General features: G+C 34.9%; 1 protein-coding gene across 21 annotated transcripts in view; it reads right to left on the bottom strand.

The window, feature by feature from the left end:
* Positions 1–12,096, bottom strand: part of LOC105499433 (phosphodiesterase 4D) — a 1,582,997-nt gene that overhangs the window by 308,261 nt on the left and 1,262,640 nt on the right. The window contains exon 1 of one of the 21 annotated variants that reach the window (XM_071097869.1): positions 2,912–5,810. The exons of 19 other annotated variants lie outside the window; for them this stretch is intronic. In XM_071097869.1, the coding sequence (XP_070953970.1) occupies positions 2,912–2,976 (65 nt within the window). In that variant the 5' untranslated portion in view covers positions 2,977–5,810. Of the gene's footprint in view, positions 1–2,911; positions 5,811–12,096 lie in introns of those variants that run through there. One more of the 21 variants, XM_011771990.3, reaches the window with a different exon arrangement.

The following is a 12,096-nucleotide window of genomic DNA, read 5'->3' as shown; positions in this document are numbered from 1 at the left end:
GAATACTGTTACTGAAACAACTAAAATAGAAAGGCAAACCATTCCGCAATTAGCGAATCTGCTAATTTTATTAACTTTATGAGCATAAGAAAATATATAAAGTTCTTCTCAATTTCAAGCAGGAACATTTTTTTTAAAGAATGCTTAAGAATAAATACTATAATCACTTTCTGCTAAAACCTGGCATATAAATAAAAGTTCATTAAATAAAAGCAACCTAGTATACACCTTTATTATATAAACTCTAAATTTGTGACACGTATGTTACAAAGAGACAAATAGATTAATTTTAAGGTTATTTTTATTTTGTCTTGAAACTAATAAAATTTTAATTACAGTAGGCTGACCTTTAATAAGAGGAAGGGTATAAAATACAAGTGTGCTATGAAATCCCATTTAAAATGTAAATATGTCAAAGCAATTTAATTAAGGCTGTAAGGACAAGTTAGTGTGGACTGCTTTTTATGATACTTGGAGAAAAACAAATAGGAAAAGGTAAAGAAGTAATCCAAAACATTGGATTCTTGCACAATACAACAAACTTCCAAACGTAATGTTTGGCTTTGGGGAATCCTGGAGGAAAGGAGACAGATTTGGAGAAAGTAGACCAATGGAACACAAAGTAGATTTATGTAATCAGAGTGAAGGTGGTAAAGCCAGAAAGATGGGTCCCAAGAACAAAGTATTTTGGAGATCAACCTGAAAACAAACATCTGAAAAAGAGATAAATGGCAAAGTTGTAGGTATCTCTCCTGGGAAGTCAGCCGTTTGAAAAGGAATGGGTGGTGGTGGAGAAATATGGACAGGAACACCGGTGAGAAAACACTGTCCATCTGAGCAATTTGAGGCCTATGGCCTTTATGTGCAGAGGCACAAGAAGAGAGGTCGCTTGGGTTTTTTTAATGCTCAAGTGTGTGTATGTGTGTGTGCATACATATATATACACACAAACATATATTTTCTCTATATACCAAATCTATAATCTATATTGATTTTACATATGTCATTAAATAAATAAATATAATAGGTATGTATAATATTTGACTGATAGAAGGATAATAAAATGGCAAAACTGTTATTACAGCTGATTATACCCTCAGGCCAAATTATTTGGAAGCTGCAGTGATACACCCAAGCAGGTATATTATTAAGTCAGATGTAAGATTAATAACTGGAGAGGTTTCTATAGCGTGTAGTTAAATCTAAGAATCATTCATATGTATACAGAGATTTATTTTTTACACAAAAATCATTCTGTCCCCAACTCTATGGAGGATATTTAAAGTTAAATGGAACAATATACACATTCACAAATCTATATACTTAAAAATGCATTTTAAATTGTGACCTGACTTATGAAAATATCTCGTACAATTTAAAACAAAAAATAGAATAATTGTGGATAAAAATAGACTATGATAATCTCACAGGGGTAAAGGGTGTCAATGTTACTCATCTCCTGAAATGAACAAATTATTTCCAATTGAAACCTGAATTTGAAAATATGTCTCCTGGCAGTTTAGATAAAAAGAGAAATAGTTTGGTTAAACACTATTTGTTAAGTAACATTATCTTTTCACAGAGGAAGGGTATAAATTATAAATGAGTAAAATTCATGTATATTATAAATTCTGATTACTCATGTTGGTGACTTATATTAGCTATGGTAATTCATAAAAAGATTTTAAAGATTTTCCAGTATTTATTGTTTGAGGATAAAAAAGAACTCTCCAAATGTATTTGTAGATGCAAACTTTTCTTTAAATAAACTCAAGGAATAATTTATTGCATGTGTTATTTTGTAAGAAATGGCAAGTAACGTAAGAGACAAAATCTTCATCTATAATTTATTAAAACTCACAGAAATACTGCGGATGGGGCAATTCTTGCTTCTGGTCGACTGTAAAACACTACAGTAACAGCAGAGGCTAACCCATCCACAAAAACACAAGCTCAATTCCTGACGCAAATAATTCGACTATTTACATGTGTGTTTGCCTGCTCACATGATAATGCATATTTTGCTGGCCTGTTTTCCTATTCTCAACCACCTCACTTCAACCATTGCTTTTACTTCTCCAGTCTGAAGTATGATTATTTCCATTTCCAAGAGGTGAGCTTAGTTATTTATGATCAATTACTAGGAAAAACAAAATAAGACTAACCCCTAAAATAGCCATAAAAGTATTTTGTAAATATCTATTGTAGAAAAAAAGTTACTTTGTCAGAAAAATACTCCTTAAGGACCATGCCATATGCTTATGAGCATATATCAAATCAGCATTGGGGAAATAATAGAATAAACATTAGAATACATTGAAACTGACATTTTTTCATCAGGGTAAAGGCATTAAAATGACCAAAAATATAATTACTAGGAATCATTTCCAATAAAACATAAGAGATGATTGAATGATAAGTAACTTGATATACATTTAGCCACATAAATTCAAGTTTGTTTCATGTATATGATTAAATATAAATAATATTATTAATTTCTAACACATCTGTGCTAAAAGTGAGAGTATTGCTTCTAAAGACAAGGGCAAAGCCTGTCAACCAACAGCCTGCTTGCAGCAAGCAAAGAAGATAAGAAAGCAAGCAACTGAATCAGACACTGAAAAATGACAAGTTTTCATTTTCAAAACTCCCAACATATTTGCAAGTTTCTTTCCTCTTTTAAACATTATCATCAGATAAATTGTTACAGTTCACGGGGAGTTAAAAAAAAAAAAAAAAGTCAGCACCCGTTTGGTTAAAGCACATGAGTTTGGGAACAAAATAAAGAATAAAAGAGTCGCCAATACTGCCTTCTTTCACAAAGCCCCAACATCACACAACTTACTAAATACTCAGAGTACGTCAATCTTAAAAGAGAAAAGGGGAGAAGTATGAGAGAAAAGCACGTTACCAAACTGCCTCTGCAGTCCTTAGCGAACTTGTAGATCGGGATCTTGGCTTCATAATAATGCTCATTTTGAAAAAAAAAAAAAAAGGAAAATAAGTCTTCAACTATTCTTATTAATACATTCTAACTGTCTTTCTGCAAAGAAGATTTTAAATATATTCCATTTCCCAGGGAGGCTGCTTGAAGAAATCCAATTTTCCCGGAGTCCACCTCCTGTCCTCGGTCCAGCTCTTGGGCAAGGTTCTAACACGCAGGAGTGCTTTCTTCCTTCATACTGAATTTACTCCAGTACTAGGCTGTTAGGAAGTGACAGTTTCTTTTGTGTCTTGCAATGCCAAGGGAGGAACTGAATTCTGAATTGATTCTTCATCTGGGTCACAAGGGAAACCAGCACAGTGAAAGAGTCACTTGATCTCTTTCTTGCAATTCCGTAATAACAGATTTAAAGGTTTCTAACACTGGAAGCGCGTAGGTAGAGAGAAAGGAAAAGAAAATGACCGGGAGGTACTGCAACACGGGAGAGCTGTCAAGGAAGTTTCATTTCAGGGCAAGCACAGGAAAACACTCCTCTCCGTGGAGCGAAGAAGTCAGCCAAGGATCAAAGCTCTCCACACTTTGGCTGGGTGGGCTGATTTACCTGGGAAAGTAATTTCTGTGTGTCCCTGCTTAGAATCCAGGGCTTTGTGATTGAGAACTATCATTCAATCTCACCAGGCAGAAACTATTCCTCAAGGGCTGTATGACGTCTGTAAGAAGGCAGTTCAAAACACCACAGGGCAGTGAGAAAGGAAAAAAAAAAAAAAAAAAGAAAGAAAAGCCCAGCGCCCAGCCTAGCCTCGTCAATTGCTGAGACTTACAAAGCAAAGGGGCGGATCAGCTCCAGAGACCAGCACTGTAAACCGGCCAAGCAGACAAGAGACCTCACAAAACTTATAAAACCATTTCCTTCTCTGGGAAATGAGATGTCTGTGTTATTCTGGGTAACATTCTGTGAGCACCTTTATAAGGAACACACCCCTTGCCATTAAGTTGTTTATTTACTGTAATAAACAAATGAATTTTATAAAAGGCATTCTTTCAAAAAAGTACTTCACTGAAGCACTAAAACTAAAATTTCTTTTTAGAAGCAAAGTTGAGAGAACTTGATGACTTAGCAGCTGTTCATTTTGAGCGGATGTAATGAAATGTCATGCTTTGGAGTTGGTTGTAGAGATGTAAATTACCTCTGAAAAATTCAGCAGAGTGTAACAGGCACCCTTGGATCAGAATGTACTGGAATTTTAAACTGAAAAATCGAATGTATTATTCCTGGACAAGTGGCTGCATGTATTAAGGCTGTTCACTTGCACAATGTTTTCTAAATCTTTTTAAAAAAATATGCAAATTTCATTCATCTCTACACATAAAGACTCTGGGTTTGCTAATCCTTAACAGCTCTTCAGTAAGGAATGAAGCTTTATGTCTTGTCAATATCTCTTATTATTTTGAAGGCCAAAACCCTTCCCACTTCCTAAATATAAAATATTTTGTATTACAGTAGCTGTAATCTAAGCTGATTCCAAATGCTCCTAACAGAAGGAATGGTTCACCACCCTGCCTATCTCTCTGAACATCTCTACACAGAGGATATATACTTCTCTGGGTGTGCCAACTTCAGTTATTTTGGATGTGAATTACCAAGTGAAAATAATGTAAGCATTCTGATTGCTTAAATGGCATTAGTTAGTACGTTGGTTCTCTAGTCTGACGTGAACTTGGTGTTTATTTAGCATTTGCAGACAGGATGTTGGAGTGCAGTTGTGACCCACCCATACAACTTGGAAAATGTAGTAAGGCATCCGCCAGAGGCTCTGGCTGCTTCTTACAACAAACCCTTCATCTGCTCCCCTGGTCACACTTCAAGGTGCATTTGTGACTTAAACTTCTTTGAATGACTCTCAGGCCTCTTATGGTAAATGCCAATAAATTGCTTTCCACATAGTTATCCCCTTAAGCTTTTCAGTTTCCTTATGACTGCCAGGGGACATTCACACTTTCTTAGCACTGTCCCATGTCTAGTATATTGCTGGCATTTTAAAGCAGGTTAATTAATCACGTATTTTTTTAGAAAGTTAAATGGTCTGTGAGACTAATAATTTTTAGGGGAGAGGGGACTTAGAGGAAGAAGTTTAATTTTTTTCTCATTGGAATTTAAATGTGGGAAAAGAAAGAACAAAAGCAAATCAAGTAAAATTAAGCAACTACTATTCATTTGAAACACTGTTCTCTCCATATAAGGTCTACCAAATAGCTTCCAGTTGCCATTTCAGAAAGAAAATGACAATGATCAGAGAATGTAATGTCTGAATGTTGAGTTTTCAACTCTCCAGAAATAATTAGCCTGTGTTCTACTGTCCCCCAGATCCATGTCCTAGTGAGATTATTTAGCCTGATGCCACTCCCTTCTCTGTCACACACACACGAGTTCAACGCAGCCCCATGTGCTATTCCTTGCTTACTTGCCCAACATTCTATATCTTCCAAGAATCTTTCTCTGAAAACCTAACACACTTATTGGGCATCTACTAGGTACTGTATAATAGTCGCATAATGACTAATAAATCACCCCTCTCCCCCTACAAAAACAAACTAAAGTGGGGAATCTGACAACGCATGGAACTAACCAGAATATTCAAAGCTTTTGGATTGTTACATCAAGGTTGCCATTACAGAGAAAGAAAAATGCACTATGTTGTAAGACTACTGAGATTTAAATTTAAATTTTGTTTCTACTCCTAATATTTAAGGCAATGACAGAATAAAAAAAAAAAACAAATAGTATGTGTTCAATGTTACAGAGTTTTCTCCACTTGTTTTTTTTTTTATTATTATTATTATACTTTAAGTTCTAGGGTACATGTGCATAACATTTACATCAGGTATAACTCCCAGTGCAACCCCTCCCCCCTCCCCCCTCCCCATGATAGGCCCCGGTGTGTGATGTTCCCCTTCCCGAGTCCAAGTGGTCTCATTGTTCAGTTCCCAACTATGAGTGAGAGCATGCGGTGTTTGGTTTTCTGTTCTTGTGATAGTTTGCTAAGAATGATGGTTTCCAGCTGCATCCATGTCCCTACAAAGGACACAAACTCATCCTTTTTTATGGCTGCATAGTATTCCATGGTGTATATGTGCCACATTTTCTTAATCCAGTCTGTCACTGATGGACATTTGGGTTGATTCCAAGTCTTTGCTATTGTGAATAGTGCTGCAATAAACATACGTGTGCGTGTGTCTTTATAGCAGCATGATTTATAATCCTTTGGGTATATACCCAGTAATGGGATGGCAGGGTCATATGGTACATCTAGTTCTAGATCTTTGAGGAATCACCATACTGTTTTCCATAATGGTTGAACTAGTTTACAATCCCACCAACAGTGTAAAAGTGTTCCTATTTCTCCACATCCTCTCCAGCACCTGTTGTTTCCTGACTTTTTAATGATCGCCATTCTAACTGTTGTGAGATGGTATCTCATTGTGGTTTTGATTTGCATTTCTCTGATGGCCAGTGATGCTGAGCATTTTTTCATGTGTCTATTGGCTGTATGAATGTCTTCTTTTGAGAAATGTCTGTTCATATAGTTTTCTCCACTTGTAAGGCCGTTTTTCACATGAACTTTTCTGAAAGAATGTTTTGTAATCTAAGCATCTTGTAGTTTTCCCTCTGAAAAGCTTCCCAAAATGGAAAAGATATGGCATTTCCCTCCAAATTCCTGTTAGCATGCAAGCATATGATGGCATGCAGGCTGATGAGGAGACCTAAATATGGTGAGACTGGATTTAGGAACGATGTGGCCCATGCTTTTGATCCAGAAGCTGCGATTATTTCTCAGTATTTCCCTGTTGTACTGAATTGTATAATGTATGGACCTTTTACTTTCTGGTTGTTACCACATTTCAAGAGACTGTACCATAGATGTATACATTCATTGGGTCATCCATCTGTAGATGTTTTGTTGAATCAAATGACTATGTCATTTGATGTTTCTGAAACTTCAGTCGTAACACCACCTTCATAATTCTTTCCATATTAGCATTCCATCTATACCATGATTTGATATTTTTCTTAATTGGATCACTTAAAAAAATAAAAAAAACAAAACTTAAACTGAATATAAAAAGTAACTTTACATTGATTCTGTAAATAGGTTTAATATACTGGTATAATTTGCCCCCAAAATATAAGTGTATATTAATAGGAAAAAAAAGAGTCCAAAATAATGCCTAAAGTCTGTCTCATACCACTAATGGTGCCCCTGATACGACTTGGCAACACTTACATGGAAAGCGTCAATTGCATACAGGTAGATTGTGTGCACCTAAAATGTGATCTCCCTTTCTCTTATCATTCAATGGTGAGCATGACTTGTGAGACTTATGACATTTATCCATGAATTAAACATTAAACATTAACTGAAGCCAATTGAATGAGGTGTTACAGAGTAATTTTACTATACAACCCAGGTTTTCTTAAGTATTAATACTTTCAAATACTCTGCCTACTGTCAAATCTTCTGTTCTCTAAATTCCTATTTTCAGATTACAATAGATACTCTATACTTTCCAATCTATCATGAGCATATTTCTTACAGCCATATCATATATCAACTAAATATTCAGGCCTCTCAAATATGCTGAAATTCAGTACTCCAGAGAAGTCAAACTAACTTTTTAGAAAAAAAGACCAGGGGAGTGCAGTTTTTACAGTTTCCTGCTATTCTCTATTGTACTCGAATGCTAATGAGAACGAAATACTTTGAACTCCTGTAGCAGTTCCTCATTATTGAGAAATATTGTGTTATTTTCCTTATCTGGAGGGGAATTTTAAGGCAATTCCTAGAGGTTTCTTTTATTTTATTACACTTACTAGGAATACAATTGGATTCAAGGACTTTTGTACTGGCACGAACCTTGCTTGGAGCTACATTCCTTAATTCCCAAAGGAGAAGTCCAGAGTATTATATTTTGAGGGCTTTCCTATCTTCAGATTTCCTACCTCTTTCATAAACTGTCAGGTTAGGATAATAGTAAATCCCTACTATTTATTAATTACCTACGTGCTAAGTAGAAAATACTTTCTTACTTATACATCACAACATCCCTCCAAAGTAGATGTGATAATAATAATTTCATACATAAAGAAAGCCAATAATTTGTTCAAAATTTTTGGATCCAAAGCTTGCCCTTCATGATGTGTGTGTGTGTTTAAGACAGAAAGAAAAGAGGAAGAGAGATTAAAAAATGCTACCAAGTTTTTGGAAGTTTTTAAAATTCACCCATCCTCTTTAGTTGAACAGTGGCAATGAATTAATATAATAAAAATGGTGCATGTACATTACTAGTATAATGATAAACATATTTAACAGACAGAAAATTTTAGATCTTTAAGATATGCAGGATTAAACAATCTAACTTCACTGTCCTTGTTTCTAATTTTTAGGTACTAACTTTTAGGTATCATAAACGCTGTGATGAGGGCATATATGACAACATCATGAGTTTGTTAACCATAAAGTATGATAAGGTCTTTGACCATCTCACAACATGAGTAATGGTAGTTTCCTGTTACCTATGCAACAGATGACATTTTGATTGCTGCATTAGGTAATACTGGTTAACAAATGATCGTTTTAAAAGGTAACAGTACGTGAAATCTCTGGTAATGTATAAATTTCAATATTTGTCAACAAATTACATTGGCTATTAAAAGGTACAGAATACTAGTTTTTAAAACTAGAATAAACATTTCTGCATGGAGTCAGTAATGCTGACATAAAATGAATTTTGTAACTGACTTTCAGAATTTTGCACTAATTCAATACTGGATTTCAGAAGAAAACTTAAATTATCTAATTTAAAATTTTCTAAGTGCTGCTGTATTTCCTTTGCATTCTGCCTCTCCTCTTGTGCCTCTTTCATGGTTCTTGTTCTTCTTTATTCTAAACTTAAATGCATCTCAGCAAATTTAACCTTATTTTGAATATTTAAATTTTTAAATATTCAAAATATTTAAATTTTATTAAAGAAATACATGTAAATAATATATTCAAAGAGTGATGAGTGTAGTATTCTCAAACTCCAGCATTGATTCCTGATTCCAATTCATACGCAAGAATGAAACTATAGAAAGGTGACAGTAAGCTCTAAGTGCATGGGTGAGGCTTGTGCACTGGGATTTTTACTGCAGCATCACCAAGTCCCCAGTGGGCATTTTCTTTGCCTCTTCCAAATGTTACTATTTGTAAGAGTTTTTTGTTTGTTTGTTTGTTTTTCCTCTGGGGTATCTCTATTTTTCTAGAGAAGGATATAAACACGCTTGCTAGCGTTCTGGTATGGGTAGGAGAAGGACGCTGAAGGTCTTATTGACACATTGCAGACATTCATTTATTTGTCCTAAATAGAATTAAACATACAGCTATCCTTCCTCTACTCTCTGCCTAGTATCCCAAAGTCTCTGTCTTCCATGGAGAGGGATGCAAAGTATGTTGACTACACTGAGAAAGAGTGAGGGCGTATGGAGAAGTGTATATAATATACATGTTCATACACCTGCTATTTTTAGAACTCTTCCATCTTCCAAAGTATGTTTTGGGGGAGTGGGGCAGCTCAGTTTGCTTCACGTTAGTATGGTTCTCTTATTTGGTTAAGTCATTGACCTTTTCTCCATCTACTTCTATCTTTATGCATCGTGGCTTAGAGTTACAGACATCTCCCAGTTTCCTCAAAAATGAAATGTACCTTTCTGGTTTTTGTACTAATTATTGGTTTGAGTGATTTTTTCAAGAAAAAAAATGGCATAGGAAGATTGTTTCTCCACAGTTTTAAAGCTAGAAATCTGTAAGTTTTAGTTGAAAACAATTTTTTATATTTATCTAAGCATATGCATTTACAAATTTTATTCAACAAATGACTATATGTAAACTCTCTCTAAGTATAGGTAAACATTAAGTATTTTTTATTATGGTAAAATACACATCACATAAAATTGACATTTTAACCCTTTCTAAGTGTACTGTTCAGTGGTACAATGTACATTCCCCCTGTTGCACAATGATTATCTCCATCCATCTCCAGAAGTTTTTCATCCATCCAAATTGAAAACCCTGTTCTCATTAAATAGTAACTTCCTATTCTCCTCTTCTCCCAGCCCCTGACAAGCACCATTTAGCTTTCTGTCCATGTGAATTTGACGACTCTAGATATCTCATATAATGGAATCATAAAGATTAAGTTGTAAAGGTAGATTCAGAATTGCATAGCTAGTTATGGTCTAGGTGTCTCATTATTAAAGAAAAAACAATCATGGAAGCAGAAGGTTTGAAGACAACAATTCACACCTTGACAAATCAATGTACTTGTCTTATCCATCATCAATTCTTTACAAAGTATTCACTTGACTTTCATAGACAAAGTCAAGAGCAAAAACATCTTTGCCTTTACCAACATCTGGTGTGTGTTTTTAAAAATTATTCTTCTAACTATTTTTTTCTGTTTAAATATATACAAATGCTATCAGTGCTTATTCAGTTTGGTCACATTATAACTTTAGTTCTTATTTCAAATTTATAGTAGCTCCCTATATGTAATCAAGTAGTTCCTAACTCTATATACCAATCTCAAGAGATAAAGCAAAATTTTAAAATTAACTTACTTTAATAAAAATAACTCTTAAAAGATTTTTGAAAGAGATAAAAAAACTGGAAAGACCACATTGCCAAATGAAGCCCTAGTTTCTAACAGCGAGATAAATTGAGGTTTTTATTAAAATAAGATTTGAGGCTGGGCGCAGTGGCTCACACCTATAATCCCAGCACTTTGGGAGGCCAAGACAGGTGGATCACCTAAGGTCAGGAGTTTGAGAACAGCCTGGCAAACATGGTGAAACCCTGTCTGCACTAAAAAAAAAATACAAAAATTAGCTGGACGTGGTGGTGGGCACCTGTAATCCCAGCTACTTGGGAGGCTGAGGCAGGAGAATTGCTTCAGCCTGGCAGGAGGAAGTTTCAGTGAGCTGAGATTGTGTCACTGGGCTCCAGCCTGGGCAACAAGAGCAAAACTCCATCTCAAAAAAAAAAAAAAAAAAAAAAAAAGATGTGAAAAGCAACCTGTCAAAAACAAATGCACACAAGATGTGTTTTAATAATAATTTAGTTTCTGATATAATGGGAAATACTGAAAATTGATTTATTAGAAAGTAAACTCAGGACCATTTAATTTACATGTATTTGATAACATTTTTCTTGCATATATTAAAAATGCCAAAATAATCCAGGCAACTCAGGCAATTTCTCCTTGATCACAGATTACAAATAAGTTTTCTCTAACGTGAAAGATCTGCTCTGAGAAAATGCCTACTATTTAGGAAGTGTTTGTAGGATCAAGTTAAGAAGAGGCCATTGGAGCCAGACTGCCTGGTTGCAAATCCAAATTCCACCAACCACTAGTTGTTTGATTGCAAACAAATTATTTAACCTTCCCTGGCCTCAGTTTCCTCAGTTATAAAATGAAGAGAAAATAGAATTTTCTTGAGGACTAAAAAAGACATGTAAAATCTTAGCAAAGTATCTGGACTATGGTAAGGAATCAATAAATAATATCCGCTATTAAGTTTTAAAAGAGTAATCAATGAGCTATGGAAAAAAGCAGCTTTAAAACTTAAAAATATGTTATTGTACTGGTATTTGATTTAAAATAATTGGTTTGTGTTTTTGTCTTCCTTTCGATCCTGGCTCCTTGACTCCCTTTACACATAGCTTGTGTAGTTTTCCTAACTCCTATTTTACACATCTAAGGTTTTATTCTCTTATCTTTGGATTATCTTTCAAAGACACAAATCTTAAAATGTCAAAGCCTCTGATGAAAAACCTTCTATAGCTTCATATTCCTTACAGGATCAATTCTAGCCTTTTTTGTGTGTTAAATAAAAACTTCTACCATTTGGATTCAATCTACTATTCAGCTTAGCCCTTGATAACTAATCTTTCCCACCCTACATTGTCAGCCACACAATCTCACACACCTTGCCCCAAATCTGCTCACTTTGTTTCCCCTGCCTGGGGAAACTCTCACCTTTCTCCCACTTCCCCGCTAAGTGTACTGCCTACTCTACCTTCAAGATCTAGCATAAGTAGCAGTAAAGGCCAACTAAC

Source organism: Macaca nemestrina, chromosome 6, assembly GCF_043159975.1.
Source record: "Macaca nemestrina isolate mMacNem1 chromosome 6, mMacNem.hap1, whole genome shotgun sequence".
NCBI classification, from domain to species: Eukaryota; Metazoa; Chordata; class Mammalia; order Primates; family Cercopithecidae; genus Macaca; species Macaca nemestrina.
This window is presented reverse-complemented; position numbering and strand designations above follow the sequence as displayed.